This window comes from Xiphias gladius, chromosome 14, assembly GCF_016859285.1.
Source record: "Xiphias gladius isolate SHS-SW01 ecotype Sanya breed wild chromosome 14, ASM1685928v1, whole genome shotgun sequence".
Taxonomy (NCBI): Eukaryota; Metazoa; Chordata; class Actinopteri; order Istiophoriformes; family Xiphiidae; genus Xiphias; species Xiphias gladius.
In genome coordinates this window covers 715,919-738,135 of record NC_053413.1, presented here as the reverse complement: position 1 = coordinate 738,135, position 22,217 = coordinate 715,919, and the positions used below count along the sequence as shown (strand labels likewise).

The window sequence follows — 22,217 nt, the reverse complement described above, 5'->3', positions numbered from 1 at the left end:
GACTGGATTCGACACAAGTAACTGTTGTGTTCCCATTTCCTTATACACTTTACTGAGATAAGTCAAGCATGATTTCCAATCTGCTGGACCCAGTCATCATCTGCTGTATTCATACATTTTTTGAATAATTCAAACTGAAAAGTTTTAAATTTTGATGTTTGTTATTGTGCTGCATATGTTTTTGGTTGGCTATGTATGTATGTCTGAGCTCTGAACCCTCACTGCTACACGATTGCCTGCTTTTAGAAATGTAACTACCTTCATTTTCCCTCCTTCTTTGTCATTCTTTGTAGTTTCATCTTGCATCACTACCTATAAGAAAACACCTCCACCAGTGCCACCCCGAACCTCTACCTGCTCCACAGCCTCCAAGCCGTATATCTCCATCACAGCCCAGAGCAGCACAGAGTCCGCACAGGTACTGCACAGGGACTATTATGTTAACGTGACCTTTGTGTAGTTACAGAACATCAGAACATCTATCTGTGAAACAATGTGCATCATAGGAAAGGGTGAAACTACCCTGAGGGCTTATTTACACATAGTATATATGGAAGAACACACTTTGTAGTGTGGTGAGTTTCCCTCAGTAGTTCAGGTTGTTTGGACAGGAAAGAAGAACACCACTTCAGCTCTGGAGGTAGAGCCACCTGCACCAGGACGCTTGAGACTACCAATACATTTCCAGGAAAACTTTTCACCCAACATGAGGAAACTACTCAAAACACAAGGTTTTATTAGTACAATGAGACAAATCTTGATAGATGTCCACAATAATTAGATTAAAACCAAATTAGCTTTTTGGAGGAACAACACACTCTCTCTTACAAACATAAAGCTAAATTCATGAGCAATAAAACTCTCCCTCACTTAAGTACTCAGCAGTTTTGCTGTTACATTCTTACTTCTGGTATGACAGGTAGCTAATGTTAGCAAATGTTAAATAGATACTGCTGCGTAACTGACATTAATGAGTCAGTTCACAGACTTTATGACTCCTCTCTGCTTGTTCTACTGTTATAGAACATTTAGTATTGACCATACAGTTTTTACCTGTGACCACAGTGGCTACCGTTCAGCAAAAGTTTCACTGTCCCACTTTAAATTCGCTGGACCGGTAAGGTTTTGGCCACACTCCCGTGGGTGTACAGTACATACAATTTTCCACTCTCAGGGAAAATAATTTGGTGATGTTTGGTGTATAGCACCATTTTTTACGCATCTAGAGGTTTCCTAGTTCAGTGGCTACAACTGAAATGTCATTTCACTGTTGTCATAGCTGGAGTGGAAAATGCTATGAAGATGACAGCAAAGCAGATGCTAACAGAAACAAATACAAGAGGCCTCGGCCAACAAATACATAAATGGACGAATGAATAAATAGAAAAATAAATAAATAAATAAATTTTACATACAAAATGAGCCTTTGATGTTGTCGAAGTTCGCTTTTCTTATGTCTTCTCAATGTGTTTTGGAGCCAACCAATGATTCATCTCAACACAATACTATTAACAGCTACTGCTGGCACCTGCATCAGTCATTGGGCTGCAACATTTTCCTTTTTTTTTCATCCAAAATTAAAATTTCACAAGTAACACTATGGAATATTAATGGTCATATTAACACTCTTTTTGAAAACAATATTACATAATTTCTAAAACCAACCAGGATGCTTACATGGAAGAGGAGGGACCCAGAGGTGACATGACCATCCAATCAGGGCTCAGTAACTCAACAGAAAGCATCGACAGCATGAAGGCCTTGACAGCTGCAATAGAAGCTGCTAATGCACAGGTTAGTGCTTTTTTATTTGTGAATTAAACAGGCTGTAACTTTGTAATAGCCACCCAAAAAATGTTTCCAAATTATGGGAAGCAATTATTTGTATAAATACATTTTTTTGCTTTTCTTTATCTTGCATTCAAAAGGACCTTAATGTCTGCTCTCATTATTCATTTGTAGGTCCATGGACCGGCCAGTCAGCATGTCAGTAACAGCACCATGACAGTCAGCACCCCCACCCCATCAGTCCTTAGCAGGGGGCCAGTTGTCGAAGACCACCGCGACGAATACAGGAAAGAAGCACTCAGGAAGGGCAAATGTCTCTCAATAGGCATCCAGGTATTTTGTAGAGCCTGTATATCCATGTTTCTGCATATGCATATTTGCTCACAAGCTCACTTTACATAAAAGGAGGACAAAAAACACCAAAAGCAGTTTTATGAAATATCATGCTTAAATTTTTATTACTAGTCTTGACTATTCGGAATTTATCCTGTCTGTCTCCTGTAGGTGGATGGACCAGAGGAGGTTCCGGATCCAGAGGACCCATCCAAGTTCACCTCTGTAGGGGTGCAAGTGGAGGATGACAGAGGGTAAGGCACACATTTTTCTTAACTTTTCATCTTTTCTTTCTCTTTTGTTGACTTTTTACTAAGTAAAGATTTGACCATTTAACATCTGCAGTACATAGGAAAAAGGCTGAACATTTGGTTTCAGAAGAAACAAGGAAAACACATTTATTTATGAATATAGTCGGTCCTAAAATAATTGTCAGGGGCCCATATGAACCCTGAAACAGGTTTTGCACACTGTAGTCATTACTCCAGTTAATACTAGCCATTAAAAAATTCTTTCTAACACTTTACAATGTAAGTGATGGGGGACAAAATTTGTTTGCGTGCATTTCCTCCAACAGTTCAAAGAATTATGAATTGTCTGTAAGTAAAGGAATGTGGTGAATGATGTCAGTATATTGGCACTACCCTGGCAACCTTTTCAAGGTGGTTCCACTACCAATCCATGCCTTTAGCAACTCAATAACTGTGAGTAGAAATACATACATAGTGTATACATGTTATAGGATAAATGGATGGATAGATTGATGGATCAATGAATGGATGGATGGATTGATGGATGGATGAATTCACTTAAGAACAGGTTGGAAAATGTAAGACATTACTCAAACCTCTAAATCCTTAACCATCTGCTTTTTATCATCAAAAGATATTTTGCTGGTAGTTTTGTTCATCGTTTCTATTGTTGATTGCATAGGCAAACCCTGAGTAGAGACTGGAGAAAAAATAAAGTATTAACAAAAATATGGTAGCCAGAATACTGCTGTATTTTACGCTTGTGTGCACATTGTGTAAGAGATAAAGATCACTGGCTTTTATACATGTTTTTTAGTTAGTCACAATTTTAAACATTGTTATCTGATTAGTTTATATATTCAGTCACAGATGTCATGTAGCATATAATATGCTTTCCTTCAGAATTTGATTTGAGCAGATTTTGAAATCTAGCTGAATCATTTCCAGCTGTCGTGTAATTACTTCTCTTTCTGGTTACAAACAAACACCCACACACTCTGAGTGTAGCAGGCAAAGTAAGACAGCCCAAACATCCCCATCCTCCACATCCCAGCCTCCCAGAGGATAATAAAACCTTCCCAGGCTCAATTAGATATGTAAATCAATCCCATTCTAAAGCCAGATGAGATTTACAAACTCTCCAGCGTGTTGTAGGTCTAACCCAGGGTCTCTTACCAGTTGGGCATGCCTAGAAAACCTCCAGAGGGAGGCACCCAGGAGGCATCCTTATCAGATCCACGAACTGCCTCAACTGACCTCTTTTGATACGAAGGAGCAGCAACTTTATACCCAGATCTCCCGGATGTCTGAGCTACTTTCCCTGTCTCTAAGGGTGAGCCCAGCCAGCCGCTTGTATCACATTCACAGTCACATTCATTCTGGATACAAGCATATATTATATTTATTCATATTCTCATTAATTCATGGTCAGTGCCCAAAACTCATAGATGAACATTGGAATGTACTGTATATCGACTGGTAAATCATGAACTTTGCCTTCAGGCTCAACTCCCTTTTTATCACAACAGTCTGGTCATACACCGGCATTATTGCTCCACCACCACTAATCCGTCATTGATCTCACACTCCATTTTACCCTCACTCGTGAACAAGACCCTGAAATACTTGAACGCCTTTACTTGATGCAGCAACTCACTCCCAACCCAGAGCGAGAAAACCACCATTTGTGAACAGAGAACCATAGCCTGAGACTTGGATTTCCTGACTGTAAGCCTGACTGCTTCCCACTCAACTGCAAACCGCCAGAACTATGTGTGCTCAAGGTCATGGTCTGATGAAGCCAAATGGACACTCTCCTCTCCATGAATACATGAAGATGAGAAACAGAATCATTGACAAGGGACAACCCTTGTGGAGCCCCACAACCACCAAAAACATGTTTGACTTCTTGCCAAGGATACGGATACAGCTCTCACTTCAGTAATATGAGGAATGGCTCATAGGAACAGTCCTGGTACCCCATTCTCCCACAGTACCCCCCACAAGACACCCTAGGAGACACATTTGTAAGCATTCTCCAGGTCCATTAAACACATGTAGACTGGACTGGCGAAATCCCATAACCCCTCTTGTAACCCTACAAGGGTGAAGAGCACCACTGGAGGAAGACGTCCACTGCTCCATGGCCAGGACAGAATCCACATTTCTCCTCCTGAATCTGAGGTTTGACAATCGTCTGGAGCCTCCTCTCCAGTACCCTGGCATGAATTTTCCCAAGTAGGCTGAGCTGTGCGATTGTTGAAGCACACTCTCCAGTACCCCTTTTAGATATGAGAACCAATAGGGTCATCGTCAGCAGTTGTTCTGTCCTGCTGAACACAGCCTAAGCCAGGCCAGTTTGCCAGAATTTCCTTTAGGCCAACTGAAAGTCGTTCTACATGGCCTCAGTTTAGCATCACGCACACACCAAAGATCTTCTGACACCTCCAAGCAGCTGCCTGGACAATGGTATCTGCGGACATGGCCTACTCAAATTCCACGTTCCCAACCTCCCCCAGGATGCATGAGAAATTCTTTTTGGGGAGGGGTTAAAGACTTCGAAGATAGGGCTGTCAGCCATATGTTCTCAGTTCAAATCTGGCAGGTCATTCCTCCCAATCACCACCCTCTAGGCTTCTCCATCGTTTTCCATGTGAGTGTTGATGTCCTCCAGCAGAACTATAGAGTCCTTAGGCAGTACCCTTTTCAGGGCCAAAACCAAAGACTCCAAGAAGGCCTTCCACTCAGCGACTCATAGTCACATAGAGGCAACCCTCTGTTTCTCTAGAGGAAACTCCAACACAGCAGTGGTCAGCCAGGGTATTGTGGGTGTCCCCATACCTGCCTAGCACCTTTCACACCAGGCAATTCTGGAAACTGAGAGATTGGGCCCCTCTCCTGGAGTTCATTTCCAGACCCACTGCTGTGAATAGAAATGAGCCCAACTATATCTAGTTGGTACTGCTCCACCTCCCACCTTTGCTTAGGTTCCTTCTCTGACAGAAAGGTGATGTTCCACATCCCTAGAACCAGTACACAATGCCAGAGGTCAGCACTCCTAGGTCCCCATCTTTGTCTGCCACCTGACTGTCAATGAGCCCAACCCTAATGCCTATCACTGCAGTTGGTAGGTCCACAGGGCAATGGCTCCATGTAGTTCTTTCTTGTGCCCAGGAAGGCCCCATGGGTCAAGGCCTGGCCACCAGATGCTTGCCGATGAGCTATCTTCCTATCTTGTCGAATCTCCGTCATGGCTGATTCATTTAGGGTCTGTGAAGTGCTCTAATGGCCCCTCATGTGGGACCAATTTGCCTTGGGAGACCCTACCAGAAGCTCTTGCCCCCAACAATACAGCACCCAGGTTCACAGAGATGCACAAATCTCTCCACCATGATAAGATGGTGAGTGGAAAACAACAACCCAGTTCTAGTAGTAACATCAGTGGTCACAATGATCATTGGGAGTTACCGTTAACACTGATATTTCTCTATTAGTATGTAGCAAACAAAACTTTGGATCTTTAAATTGTTCTCTGGGATAACAAATGGAAAAATTATGGTGGTTAGTATTTACTGTTTGTTTTCCTCTGGTGGTTAGGTATCGTCGGTTCCAGCGCTCCAACAGTGTGACAACAGCTGTACAGGTAAGCCTCCACTAGCACTATTTTGTTATAGAGTTATTAAGCTCAAATTATTATGTCCTGCAAGGACTTACAGTATGTGTACTTTTCTGTCTGTCCACTCTTTGCCAGTTAACAAAGAATCTCAAAACTGAATCATAATGAAATTCAGTGGAAATTAGCCATGATTGTCACTATTTGTATTTTGATCTAAGTCCAGAACCAGTTGGCATTTTATAACATTATAAAAATCTTTGAGTTAAAAATTTCCTGAAAATTTCTGCGGGACAGAAATTTCCTTTTCTTTCTAGGCACACAATTCATGTTTCCCTCACAGTGGGGATTCTTGGGAAATCCCTTGAAATAACATTTAACTCTCCACTAATCCCAGTGATGGACATGTCTGTGAAGATTCTCAGTCATTCAGATGATGGTATGCTCAGCCGAAAGGCTTTGTCAGAACTGAAGAAGCCTTTCGGATGAAGCCCCTCTCCAACAGTGATTGAACTGTTTCACACTGTATTTGCATTTGCTGGATTGTTAGACAGCAATTGACGCTGTTTTTAAAACCACTTCTTAGCAGATGACGTCAGCTCCCCCAGGTGATCCAAATGTTTCAGTATTTTCAGGGGTGTTATTTCTATTAAAAATGTGGCTTGTTTTCATCACCAACGCTGTTGGTTTTTTATGGTGAAAACTAAAATATTCAAATTGTATTTTAGATCTCATAACAACAGACATTAATGAAAGTGTTTTAAAAGACATATTGGATCAATAATCAGTGTATCAATAGTAACTATTAATGTGTGGTGTATTTATACAAAATTATTGAAAAATTCACAGAAATTCAAATATAAATTATGCATGTATAATAATAATCATCTTTGAATTCCTTTTACATTTACAATAAAGTAATTTGTCCTGCTTAGGCCTGTAGATACCAAGGTAACCACATAAAATTGCTGAGAGAACTATCACAAGATAACATCAATTACAAATGCTTCGGTTTTGTTCCAAACTCATATGGATATGGGTATTTAAATTGGGAATCATTAAATAAAATAGGCATTACATTAGATTTTAACAGTGTTTTTGATGTTAGAGATGCAAAATCACACACTTTATATCACTAATGTGTTTTAGAAATGTAAATATCCCTTTTGTTCAGTTCCAGGCACCCACTTGTTTCCATCAAATTTCTGTACAGTATGCGATTCAGTTACAAGGTTCAAGGTTCAGCTTTATTGTCATTATACAATACAAGATTGCACATTGAAATGCAGTTGAAGCCCCCACCCTGCTACACACAGAAAATGTAAAAACAAATATTCATATATTTTCAATTAGAAAAGAGTGAACTAATAAAATAGAACAAAGTTTTTTTTTTTTTTTAAATCGCACTAAAGGAAAATACCAAATAAAAAAGAAAGATAGAAAGTTACATATAAAAATACTAGCCTTTCGGATGAGAGGCAAAATGTCTTCAAGAACTTCAAGCAAGTCCAGTTGCCTTTGCATAGCACTTACAGAATGCCAGTGATGGACACATTTTCCTTGGAAAGCTTTCAGACTGTGTTTATGAAACTGTGTTCATTAGGGGGCAAAATTAAGACTCATTTCAAAATGAAGCCATGGAAAACCTACATGAACCTGATGCTCATATAATACATTTTCAAGAAAATGACACCTAATCCAAAAATGACCCAAGGACAGTCAGACACAATTCAAAATTGACTCAGAAATATTAGACCATATCCAAAATGCTGTCAACCCAAACAGGCCTGAATGGAGAAAGAAGGCTGTAAAACACATTACAGTAAACTAATCTGATTGATGCAAAAACATGGATTAGGGTCTTTCCGTATCAGCCGTGGACAGAAAAGATTGACTTTTAGTAATGTTCAATAGGTGGAAAAAAACATTCTTGGTAATTTCTCTAATGTGTTGATCAAAGGAGAAGGCAGGGTCAAAAGTCACATCAAGATTTTTGACTGTCAAACTTTGAGAGATCATATAGTTCTGATTGCTGATTTAATTGATGTTTATGCTGAGCTGGACCAATGATCAGCATCTGAGTTTTTTTTCTGAATATATAAGTAGGAAGTCATACTATGGCATTCAGTTTGTCACAGCAGCCAAGTAAGATTTTAATTTTCTGATATAAATGTGATCATTCGCCTTTACAGGCACATAAAGCCGAGTATCTTCAGCGTAGTAGTGAAGATTAGTACCTTGAACAGAACACTGAAGTACATCAAGGTTGTGATGATACATCTCCTGGTTGTCATGAAAATCTTCATTTCCTCCTAATAAACACACAGACCTGAGACCCATGGCATTACAATGGAGTTCCCTGCTCAGTTAGACTGAATATAATTCGGAAGTAAGTGGAACTCTAGTGGCCTGACATAGATTTAGCAAACCTGTATTACCAACCCTGTCTCATAGAAATTATGTTTCCGTACAAATAAAACACACAGCAAATACATTGTGTAGGAAACATTCTCGCTGGCTAGATTATGTTCAGAGGCAATGTATTTTTTGAATGAATTAAACTACATTTATTAACAGCAGCTGAGTCACCAGGTAGGAAGGGTGTACAAAATGCACGATTGTCCCACCAGAGACCAGGGTTTGCATCCAGAGTCTTGTCTATGGTTTAGACGACAAAAGGGCTTTGGTTAAGGTTAGGGAAAGATGGATGTTTTTATTTTATTTAAGTAAACAAATTGTGTCTGATGGCACTGTTAATTTTTTCTGTATTAAACCAGACCAAGATCTTTCCATAACCCTAACCAAGTGCTATGAGAGTCTAAAGAGAACCATGAAACGGATTAATAATGCTGGAGTCGCCACAAGTGGATATTGTGGGGATCAGATATTTTGGAAGAAAACTAATATGTTGTCTGTGAACATTTTACTGATAACGTTCAGTATCAAATTCACAGCATTTCCTCATCATGTCAATAGAAAACTTATTCACACTTATGTTTCCTATTTGCTGTTGCAGTTTTTATTTGTATAGAAATGTAATTTTTAGGAGACAGGGTTGGTATTACTAAAACCACCATTTCTTCATTTAGTCAGTTATTAACATTTAATCATTATCCCATCTAGGCAGATCTGGACATGCCCGACTTGCTGGACACTCCTCTAGACGCCCCAGACACTGACATGGATGTCCTGTCATCTGTTGCCATCTCTCGACAATACTCCCGTGATGCTGCCACCTCTACTGTCAGCATCCAGGGCTCAGGGAACCACTACCATGCCTGTGCCTCTGATGACTATGAGGATGTTGGCTTCGACCCATCCATCCTCCCCCCTCCAGATCCTTGGATAGACAGTATTACAGATGACCCACTTGATGTCAACTTCAATACCTCTACTATACTGGAGGTAAGTGGGAGCTTATTCAGATATATTAGAAGAACAGGTCCATGGACATTCAAGACTGCATTAATTTCTTACATATACGGTTGTCATGTCAGAAATACTATTGCCACTCACTAACTAATTCCAGAAAATTACTACATTTTCCACACTTTTAAAATGTTAAGCTATTGTTAAAGGTGAACTTGTGAATATTTTTGGATTAGAAATGGAAGAAATTACTATGTGTAATGTGAAAGGGGTTGCTTGCAGTAATTAACCAACAGAGAATTATCATCTTATCACCAACTCTGCAGGTTCCCTCATCTCTACGGTGCTTTTTAGCCACAACGCATTGTTTTGATTTTAAGTTCCGCAACTTTTGGTCATTCTCAGTGCTCTCATCAACCTGATTTCCAGCTGCAGTGCTAATGTGATGATATATCAATGTTGTGTTTACATTCATAACATACATGTTCTGCTTCCCCCAAGTGGCCACACTTAATCCAAATTTAAAAGTCTCAGTGCTAACTTGATGAAATTGCATACAGAGTGACTGTAATATGTGCCAGTAAGTGTAAATGGAAGTGTCTTAAATCTTATCTGGATTCTGGATATGAGACACTTGAAATGAAAAGTGTAAATGGGGCCTTGTTACTTTATTGCTTTCTTGATACTGAACTCAGCATTACATTACATTTATGTATTAGCTACAAAAAAGCATTTATTCAATGCTGTCAAGTAATCAAAACACAAAGAATCATAAACTAGCATCAAATTAACAACAGGGGTCTGTTAACTTCTGATGGTCACTTGTCATTTTTTCAGGGAAATATTATTTTTTTAGAATTAATTAAATAATCATAAAGATAAAAGATGGATTAATGAATAATAAAAACAATCCTTGGTTGTCTCACTGTCAGATTCAAGTATATTATCTCTGCTCCCCTCTCCAACAGGGATTGAACTGTTTCAGACAGTAATTGCATTTGCACTGGATTGTTAGACAGCAATTGACGCTGTTTTTAAAACCACTTCTTAGCAGATGACGTCAGCTGCCCCAGGTGATCCAAATGTTTCAGTATTTTCAGGGGTGTTATTTCTATTAAAAATGTGGCTTGTTTTCATCACCAACACTGTTGGTTTTTCATGATGAAAACTAAAATATTCAAATTCTATTTTAGATCTCATAACAACAGACATTAAGTGTACAATTTTACAATACAGGATTGTACATTGAAATGCAGTTGAAGCCCCCACCCTGCTACACACACAGAAAATGTAAAAACAAATATTCATATATTTTCAATTAGAAAAGAGTGAACTAATAAAATAGAACAAAGTTTTTTGTTTTTTTCAAAATAGCATTAAAGGAAAATACCAAATAAAAAAGAAAGATATAAAGTTACATATAAAAATACTAGGGCTGTCAAGTGATGAAAAAATGTATTTAATTAATTACATACCTTATGAGTAATTAATCTAAATTAATCATTAATCGACATTTGCCCTAAGAAGCATATAAAAATATTTCAGTTCAAATGGATTTTGGTATCAGAATCAATGGACATTATTAACTTTAAAGGTCAACATCTCTTTTATTTACCATACATTCAGAACATTTTTTTACCATTCATTTACAATAATGGTATTAGCAATCATGAATTGAGGTTATCTCCTCAATTCAGAAATCAGAAATGTTTCAGCAAGAACAATGATTAAAATAAGTCCTTAAGTTTCTCATTTTATCCTTGACAATGTAATATTTTTAATGTGTCTTATTTTAAATGCCAAAAAAACTAAAATAAAATTAGCAAAACATAGACTAACAGAAATATATTCTGCAGTTTAAGACACAAGGCATAACATTTTAATTTCATTGAAGATACAGCGCATCTTAGGCCACAATTATAACCTGACCTAATAGGCTAACAGTCCCTTTGACCTCAATACTATTTCTCCAATACCATATCTTATATGCCAAACTAAACTTAAGCAACACAGACCAAACGTATTCTGTATAATATTCAAACATTTAACATATAGTGCAATTTCAAATCCCGGGCTTAACATTTTCATTTCATTGAACATATAGACCATCTAAAACAGTCAACAGTTAGCATTGACCTCAGTTCCTTTTATTTCTCCAATATCCTGTATGACAAAAGAAACCAGACCAAACAACAATCTCTGTAGCAACACAGGCCATAACAGTTTGATTTATCAACATGTAGTGTAACTTAACAGTAACAGACCCATTAGCCTCAACCTACCTCTTAATTGTCCTTTGGCCAGTCATTGAGTCAAACTAGTTTGTTTACATTCTCAGAGTCGAAGAGTGCCCTCTTTTGAATTATGTTGCCTGCAAGTGAGAAAAGTCTCTCACAAGGGACCGAAATGGCAGGGGTGGCCAGATATTTGCGAGCAAGGGCAGACAGCCTATTACTCATCTCTAATAGATGAAAATAAAAGCAACCCTCGGTTTCTTTTCATCACTGTAGCCAGGCTGACAGAGAGTCATATCTCTATTGATCCATGTATTCCTATAGCTCTTAGTAGTGACAATTTCACGAGCTTCTTTAGTGATAAAATTCTAACTATTAGAGACAAAATTCACCACCTCCTGCCCTCAACCAGCACTAATTTATCTTTAAACACAGGCACCTTAGAAACAGCTGTAACACCTGATGTATACTTAGACAGTTTTTCTCCCACTGACCTTCGCCAACTAACTTCAATAATGTCTTCATCTAAACCATCAACCTGTCTCTTAGACCCAATCCCAAGTAAGCTGCTTAAGGAAGTTTTACCCTTATATAGCATCTCTGTACTAGATATAATCAATATGTCTTTAAAGGATGTGACTGATTTTTGCAATATTATGTAGGTGAAAAAAGGCAGTCCTTGAAGTTTGTTTTATGTGGGAGTTAAAGGACATATCTTGATGAAAGAGAATTCTGAGATTCCTAACAGTGGTGCTGGAGGCCATGGCAATGCCATCTAGAGTAACTATATCATTAGATAATGTGTTTCTGAGGGGGCCCAAGTACAATAACTTCAGTTTTATCTGAGTTTAACAGCAGAAAGTTGCTGGAAATCCAGACCTTTATGTCCTTAAGGCATGCTTGAAGTTTAGCTAACTGACTTGTTTCACCAGACAAATACAATTGGGTATCATCGGCATAGCAATGTTAATTTATGGAGTGTTTCCTGTGGAACTCTGAGACTAACTTCTGAGTACATGGAGGATATATCGTTAATGTGCGAAAACTGAAGTTGATCTGATAAATAGGACCTAAACCAGCTTAGAGCGGTTCCTTTAAAGCCAATTAAATGTTCCAGTCTCTGTAATAGGATGTGATGGTCAATAGTGTCCAATGCAGCACTAAGGTCTAACAAGACAAGGACAGAGACAAGTTCTTTGTCCGATGCAGTAAGAAGGTCATTTGTAACTTTCCCCAGTGTTGTCTCTGTGCTATGATGCACTCTAAATCCTGACTGAAAATCCTAAAATAAACTATCATCGTGTAAAAAGTCACACAACTGGTTGGCAAAAGCTTTCTCAAGGATCTTAGAGAGAAAGGGAAGGTTAGATATGGGTCTATAGTTGGCTAAAACATCTGGATCAAGAGTAAGCTTTTTAAGAAGGGGTTTTAAAGGACTGCGGTAGATAGCCTGTTAATAAAGACATATTGATTATATCTAGTGAAGAGGTGCTAACTAAGGGTAAAAATTCCTTAAGGAGCCTAGTAGGGATGAGAGACATAAGAGACATGTTGATGGTTTAGATGAAGACATTGTTGAAGTTATTTGGTGAAGGACGATGGGAGAAATCATTAAAGAAGCTCATGAAATCATCACAATTGAGAGCTATAGGAATTCATGGATCAATGGAGCTATGACTCTGACTCTATCAGCCTGGCTACAGTGCTGAAAAGAAATCTAGGGTTGTTTAGTTACCAAATAAAAGAGGATTCTGTGGTGAGACTAAGAACCTGGCTTTCGAATGAGTTATAATTGAGTTTAGGTTCAGGGTTGATTATTACAGTTGAATTGAAAATGGCTGCAACTCCACCTCGGCTGCTTGAGGAATGTGAGTATTAATATGACTGAGGGGAGTGGATTCATTTATGCTGACATATTTATCATGACACAGCCAGGTGTCAGTGAGACTAAGTATATCAGTATGATGATCTGATATTAGATCATTTACTAATATGACTTTGGATTGGAGCGATTTAATGTTTAAGAGTCCACATTTAATTCTCCTATTTTGCTGTACTTCTGCAGTGGTGGACTGCTGTAATGGAAGCTCAAAGAAGCGTGTAAGAGAGCAACTCTGCCTCCTGGTCTCAACTCTGGGTTGTCATGGCTTTGGTCTACTAATAAACTCAGTCAGATTACTAGATATGAGAGCTGCTCCATCCAAAGTGGGATGTATGACATCTCTTCTAATCAGACAATGTCTTCCCCAAAAAGTCTGAAAATTATCTACACGTTGGACATCACTTCGAGAGGCAGTGGTTGAATGATGACATGCAGCTATACATGTCATCGCTGGTCAGATTAGCCAGGGTCCCAGAGAAAAGTATGCAGGCCAATATTATCTTTGCATATGTACACATCGACTCAACATTAATTTTTGTAGCCTTCAATTGGCGTAATCGGGTGTCGTTACTGCCGACGTGAATAACACTCTTATTATATGTACGTTTATCCTTAGCCAGCAGTTTTAAATACGATTCTACGTTGCCCACTCTGGCCCCAGGAATACATTTGTCTATGGTCGTTGGTGTCGCTACCCTCACGTTTCTCAAAATAGAGCTGTAAATTTTCCATTCACTGGGCCAAGCAATGTTTTCTCATCCGCTTCCAATATGTTTACAAAGCTACTGTGGAAAGTTGTATTTATGTTCAAATTGTGCTATGCACAGTGCTGTATGGCGTCAAAGGACATCATAGAGTGCGATTAATCTGTGCTAATGTTTTTTTGACGCGTTATTTTTCCATAATTAATAAATCAAAATTAATGCATTATTTTGACAACCCTAACACATATATATAGACAATACACAGATATATGTGCAATATGTATAATATCAGTGTAATGTACTGCAGGAAACTGCTTTGTGCAGGTGCTTCTTCTCACCAGTATCACTGATGCTTGGTAGATGGTTACAAATGATGTTCTGGGCAGTTGTTGTCATCTGCTGCAAAGCCTTCTGGTCCTGGGCCATGCGCATCCCTGTCCAGTTTGTTACGTTCCCAGTCAGGATGGTTTTGTAGTTTATTAGATGGTGATGATGATGTGAAGAGGATGAAGGAGACTCCGCTGACACCTTCTTCATTGCATATAAAGGTTCATTACAAAGAAGTACAGCGTCAAAGCAAACATTTGCAGATCTGCTCGTGAGAGGGTGTGAAGCCAATGAACCACTCTGAAAATCAGCCTTGACATCCCCCCCGACCTAGGGCCTCTACGAAATCATATAAATTTATCTCTGCATATTTAACCATACACCTCATTTTCCCCCTTTGAGGCTTGCAGAGCCTCAAAAAAGGAAAAGAATTACGCATGCTTTTTTTACAAAAGTAATAAGAATGACAGTTCCTCCTATACTGCTTGCTGCAGCTTAACCTTAGCAAGACAACAAATTTGTGGAGTGTGAGAGCAAAAACCTTTCAGGCAGCTTCCTTTCTTACAAGTTCCCTCAATCAATCAAGACAGGAAATTCTTCTCACATTCCTCGCTGCCTTTAAACGACCACATATAGTACTCGAAGCCAATTAAAAAAACGTTTTGTGAAAAATATATATACAGATATGTCTTAAGCAAATACATATGGAAACCTCAGAAAATAAAACTAAATAATGTCCAAATTCAGGCTGGTCGTACCATCTGACTCTCCAATGGACCTTTCCCTGCCAAGCACCAATCTCCCTCAGCACTGAGAAAAAGAAAACAAATGAGGTCCCAGTGTATTTACATACTGACAGAGAACAACATTCTTAAAGCAATTAAAGTGAAAAGATCCCCGAGTAAAGCAAAATATCATATTGGACTCACTAGCATATAAATGTTCTCCTTCGAATATTATCAATATCAGAGATTACATCTAACACTATAGAATGTATATATATAAGAGAAGACATAAGAAGGTATCACACTGCAGCTCCTAGGCAGCGTCGACTCTCGTTGTATTGTTGATGGTGTTTTGAGTCCAGACATTTTATTTCCACAGTGTCCTTGTTCAGGGCCCTCCATCCATTTTCCACTGTCCTTGTTTTGAGTGTTTGAGAACATTGGGGTCCCTGAACAGTCAGCCACCCTCACAGAGGTTTTCCACAATACCATTCTAGGAGAAAAGAAAGAAAACAGCAACCAGTATCTTGCAAAAAGAAAAAACATCAGATACAGATCATCACATTATAATGAGATGTGAAATTCACAAAATCATACTTTCACATTATCCCAAGTTAACATTCACATTTCCATTTCCCCCCTTTGATTATACCACTCTATAGTAAGAGACTACTAAACAACTAAATAATATCAAGAATAAATGCATAAAGTATAATGAGATTATATATTCAAAAAGGATATTTTTCAATCAATTTGCATTCTACCACCAGTTCCTCATCTTTGTCATCTGGGTCAGTCTAATGTAGTAGTGGCATCTGAACCTAACCTCCAGGCTTCACAACTCCAACCCATTTTAATATCATAGCTTTCGCAAAGGTCAGTAGTAGCGTACAAAAACAAAACATCATACACAGTGATATAAGAACTGTTATCAAAATCTGAATCAACGCTGCACCTAACACCCCGAATCTGTCTCGTAACCAAACTTTAGCAGATCATCCAGCTCCTTGCGATGCGCCAAACGCATCCCTACTGTGCTTCAATGCATCTACAACACTAGTGATATTATCAGAGTTGTCAGGAATCACAGTATAACAGGCATCCCCAGTTAAGTTCAAAGCCACACATAGACCACCTTGTTTGGCCCAAATATAATCAAGAGCCATATCATGTTTCAGCAACGTCAGTCTGTGACTCCTTTGAGTATTTGACAAGTATTCAAACCCTTTTATAGCCTCATTTGCAAAACCCTGTAAAGTGTAAGTAATATTATCAATATCAGAGATTACATCTAACACTATAGAATGTATATATATAAGAGAAGACATAAGAAGGTATCACACTGCAGCTCCTAGGCAGCGTCGACTCTCGTTGTATTGTTGATGGTGTTTTGAGTCCAGACATTTTATTTCCACAGTGTCCTTGTTCAGGGCCCTCGATCCATTTTCCACTGTCCTTGTTTTGAGTGTTTGAGAACATTGGGGTCCCTGAACAGTCAGCCACCCTCACAGAGGTTTTCCACAATACCATTCTAGGAGAAAAGAAAGAAAACAGCAACCAGTATCTTGCAAAAAGAAAAAACATCAGATACAGATCATCACATTATAATGAGATGTGAAATTCACAAAATCATACTTTCACATTATCCCAAGTTAACATTCACATTTCCATTTCCCCCCTTTGATTATACCACTCTATAGTAAGAGACTACTAAACAACTAAATAATATCAAGAATAAATGCATAAAGTATAATGAGATTATATATTCAAAAAGGATATTTTTCAATCAATTTGCATTCTACCACCAGTTCCTCATCTTTGTCATCTGGGTCAGTCTAATGTAGTAGTGGCATCTGAACCTAACCTCCAGGCTTCACAACTCCAACCCATTTTAATATCATAGCTTTCGCAAAGGTCAGTAGTAGCGTACAAAAACAAAACATCATACACAGTGATATAAGAACTGTTATCAAAATCTGAATCAACGCTGCACCTAACACCCCGAATCTGTCTCGTAACCAAACTTTAGCAGATCATCCAGCTCCTTGCGATGCGCCAAACGCATCCCTACTGTGCTTCAATGCATCTACAACACTAGTGATATTATCAGAGTTGTCAGGAATCACAGTATAACAGGCATCCCCAGTTAAGTTCAAAGCCACACATAGACCACCTTGTTTGGCCCAAATATAATCAAGAGCCATATCATGTTTCAGCAACGTCAGTCTGTGACTCCTTTGAGTATTTGACAAGTATTCAAACCCTTTTATAGCCTCATTTGCAAAACCCTGTAAAGTGTAAGTAATATTATCAATATGATCAGCCAAAAATGGTACACCATACCACAGCAATGTTCCTATACCCCATTTCTCTCCAAGACTAATGATAGGACTCCAGATTATGAAATTGTGCCAATTCTCTTTTCTCCCTACTACCAGGAACAGCAGTAGATTTGACCTTATCAAATGCTTGTCCCTTCTGGAGGGCAAGAACTTCATATGGAAGCTTTAACCTTGCCATTGAACAGCATCTGGTCCATCCATATGGCAAAAATAAGTATGCCTTATCACCACAAACCCACCAAATGTCTGTTAAATTCCTTATAGTCACATTTTGCAGGCAAAATTCTACTCTGTTTTTCGTTGTGGTGTATGAAAGGTCACTGTATACAAAACATCACCAGTCTTGTGTTCACACCCATTGAATTGCATCATATATTTATCACAGTCTGCTATTCCCATAAACATACCAGGCCATTATGCGTTTCCTTCGAACAAAAACAGTCTTCAGCTTTTACAGGTGTCACTTCCAGTCCATCAGGAACTGCTGTTGTCACATCCTCGTGTTTGTCGAGTAAATTTACATATGGTAAGTTTCTCAGCCAAGAGCAGTCAAGTCTTGGTCTAAACAGATGTACTAACAAAGCCATAACTCTATCTTCTCCTGACATCTGCTGATACAACAATCATGATAGCACATAAGATTGACACTTAGGAAGCAGCGGTTCTGGTACTGTCTCCATAATTGAAGGCCATGTGCCTGGTGGTGGAACTCTCACCACACATGGACAATTCATGTCCCTAACCGATCTTACGGAATGAGTCAACTCTTGAAACCATAAATTTCTACCTGCCCGTGGGTCTCAAATTTGTAACACAGAGGAGTCAAATCCATATGCCTTCCACTTAGTTTCTCTCTTCTGTAATGCTTGGTAGGATTCAGTCATGTTGTCTGGTGTCCACTGTCCACTATATATCCCCAAAGTTATTGATGTGGTGAGTCGCTCCTGAACATTTCTAACAACCATGGATACTTGAACAGGAATAAAACTTATTATCACAAGTGTCACTATATGAGTTTACATATCCCTCTATCCAATAGTTTCGAAATGATACAAGTTTTAATTGTCTTTCAAAATAAGTGCATCTATATTCCCCTTGGTCTTCCCAAGTAGCATTTTTCAAGACAAGTGAGTAATCACCTTCTATTTTCATCCACTTCCTGTCATTGGACAGCACATACTTCCTTCGATCAGGAGGCACAATGTCAACATCAGGTCCTACTAACACTATGTCTTCACCGCGATTATTTTTCCACTTCCATTTTTCATCTACCACATTGACATGGAAGATAAGCTGCACTGCCTAATTTTACCCTAATCACAGAATTCTCAGAAGTTGGTGTTGGTGTAGTCGTTCGAGGTGCAACTTTTGTTAAGAGCAATGCATTTGTACTTTCAGTTACCTTCAGGACTGGAAGGATAGGTTTCTGTTCCTTTTTCCCAATTTCCGGCCGGAGAGTTGACGCTGTAGTTGTCAACTCTCTTACTTCTTTAACAACTTGGAGTTGTGTGATCTTACTTACATCTATTACTACTAAAGTCACTATCCTAGTTCTAAACCCTGTCTCTGACCCCTCACTCTGAGCTTGTGGATCATAATAAGAACACCTATAATAACCTTGATCCTCTTGCTGAAGCCCTCGTACATATAAAGGCTAAAGTCACCTTCAATCTTTATTCTCCTCTGGTCATTAATTAACACATACTTCCCTAGCGGTGATCCTCCCAACAGATCAAGAATCTTTCCATGGTTATCTTCCCACTGAGCTCTGAATTTCCCTTTGCCACTATTTTGTCTCGTACACTGACGTGGGAGCTGAGCTGGCTTTCCCAAGGGCACTTCAACCCTAGTTCTCGTAACGTCTTGGTCTGACCCTTTTCCGAACTGGCCTTGGACTCCTTCGTCTGACCGAATCTCTGGATTCTCCTGAAGTGGGCTAACAGCCCTCTGGTGTCTTTGATGCATCATGCCCCACAGCAATGGGCTCTGCTGTTTCTGGGACATATTGGAAATCAATGTATTCAAATTTTCTTTCCTGTCCATCGACTGCAAAGTCATCCCTGGCATCATCAGAAGTGAGCCCAAGGTCATCACCATTGTCCCCAACATGGACAATCTCCTCCTCAGGCTCTTCAGTCTGGAGGTCTTCATGGACCTCTGCTCCTTCTGCATTGTTTTAATTACATCTGGGTTGAGAGTCCCTTCCACTGGCCAAGGTTGGTCAATTTCGGGCCAATGCCTATGCCACTTTTCCGATCTTTTTCTATACCTTTAATTAGGGGATTACTCTTCTGCACAACATCAACCACAGTAATTGCTTTTGAATATTAGCGTCCTTCTTCGACATTGTAATGGTTCCCTTATAGTCCCTTTATTGTAAATCAAATCAATTTTATTAAATTTTATTTAGGTTATTCCTCTCTTTAGTTTCCAATTTAAATAAATTATAAACCACTGTATTGCCACAATCAGTAACAAAAAGTGAAATAAATTTGCCAACTTCAGAGAATCCAAAGTCTTATTTTAACTTCCCATTCTAATATCTTAAATCTCCAAGCTATTCTACTTTAAATGACTCAAATGTCCTTAAAGACTGTCAATTTACTCTAAACCCAAATCATCTGTTTTTTTTTCTTCAGTCTCTAACAAAGAGGGAAGATAAGGGGTAGCACTGTCTCACTCACTCCCTCTCTCTCACACAGAGAGGCAAAGAGTAAAAAACAGAGAAAAACTGCACGCCCATCAATCAACCAATCAATCCCCCATCAAAACCAAATGCATATTTTAATATTGGTAAACTTTATCAGAAGGTTGTCTTTCCCTTCATTTCTTATTTGTTACTCATTCTTGTGCACACAAAAAATCCTCGCTGTTCTTCCTACTTCTTTTCACAACACAAATGTTCTTCTCAGGGTTCTATGTAGCAGATTCAATACGTCTTCTCAATGGAAGCTCATAAATATTATCAATCATCCCTCAAGGGCTCATGTATGTATTTTTAATAATTTAATTCCCCTTAAAGACTCATAGATCATTAGTTTCAAACGTCCCCCTGAAAGAGGTTCATGATTTTTATCAAAACGTCCGCCTGAAAGAGGCTCATGTATATTTAACTTTAAACAGCAAACATATCTGTCCTTATGATTCAATAAATCACTTATTTTCAACCACAACCTATGTGTGGCTGTCACACATGAACCTTCCGCAGCCAGTCACAACCAGCTGAAACACGGCTGACACACCACGCAGCAGGCACACACACAGACCAATCGTTGAACAAACAATACACAGAGCAGATTACACAAAGTAAAAAGCTCACAACAAATTTCGAGTGGGAGCTTACATCTGAATTTTCTCATTCTGCACTTCCAGTTCTTAGAACTGACCTGACACATCCCCTAGTGACATTCCAGTTTTTATGGCCCGTCTAACATCCAAATCATCCAAATCTGCGACATGACCTCGGTATTTTCTCTTTTCCTTTACATTACCTCTTTTACCATGTTACTGTTAATTTATTTAATTTCTCCTAATTCCTCCAGGCCTGGAGTTACTTTTCTATTTTCCAGTCAAATTCCACTATTCTTTAAAAGCCAACGTTCACACAGTGGCTAATATGCATGTCTTACCATGAAGAAAGATAAGGGCCCTGTCTTCATTAATCTCGCATGGCGTTTATTTAGCACACTTTACCACTACTAATTAGGCTATTCTACAGATTCCTCCTTTACCTTCTTATTTTTCTTCACGTCTTTTCTACTTTAACTTCTTATTTTCTTCACATCTTTACTACACTACTCCCCCCTTTGCCCATCAACGCAACAAAACCAAGTCTGGAACGGAGCCCCGAATCAACCATCAACACATCATGACACAAACACACAAATGATTCTTTTGCAGTGTGTCCAACCAGCAAATACAACAGCCTCAACGAACAAACCAGCGCCCCAGCCGGCGGGGAGCGCTGACGCTGGTGAAGCTGCTGCAGGGCACAACACAACCATGTCCGTGATGCCAAAATACTTGTAGTTGGTAGTTGATGATGTGAAGAGGATGAAGGAGACTCCGCTGACACCGTCTTGATTGCATATTAAGGTTTATTACAAAGACGTACAGCGTCAAATCAAGCACCTGCAGATCTGCTCATGAGAGGGTGGGAGGCCAATGAACCGCTCTGAAAATCAGTCTTGACCGCCAACTCTTAAATAAGGCAGTTGATTTCCTAAGATGTCACTAACGTATGGTTTCAATCACAAAGCATTGAGTCTCTTTTCAGGTTGGGAGGCCTCCTCTGAGGTCCCCCCAACCTAGGGCCTCTACGAAAACATATAAATTTATCTCTGCATATTTAACCATACACGTAACCAAGTATAGCTGTTGCTTTACTGGATGTCGATTCCCAGGAACCTGAACCTGTTCCATCTGAGCTCCACTGATGTATACAGGGGTGTGTGTCTTTGCTTCCTGTTTCCTAAAATCAACAATCAGCCCCTTGGTTTTCTTGATATTGAGCAGTACGTTGTTGTCTGTGCACCACCCTGCAAGATTGCTAACTTCATCCCAGTATGAATCTCATCCTTGTTTGTAATCTGGCTGATGAGAGAGCTCCTGGTCGCCGCACCTATACGTGCTGCCATCTTGAAATCCAT

At 39.1% G+C, this 22,217-nt stretch overlaps 1 protein-coding gene across 1 annotated transcript in view; it reads left to right on the top strand.

The window, feature by feature from the left end:
* dlgap1a (discs, large (Drosophila) homolog-associated protein 1a) overlaps nt 1-22,217 on the top strand; it is a 152,630-nt gene that overhangs the window by 114,029 nt on the left and 16,384 nt on the right. The window contains exons 6-11 of the mRNA XM_040144422.1: nt 294-418; nt 1,669-1,794; nt 1,963-2,121; nt 2,293-2,375; nt 5,970-6,015; nt 9,109-9,360. Of these exons, the coding sequence (XP_040000356.1) occupies nt 294-418; nt 1,669-1,794; nt 1,963-2,121; nt 2,293-2,375; nt 5,970-6,015; nt 9,109-9,360 (791 nt within the window). The remainder of the gene's footprint in view (nt 1-293; nt 419-1,668; nt 1,795-1,962; nt 2,122-2,292; nt 2,376-5,969; nt 6,016-9,108; nt 9,361-22,217) is intronic.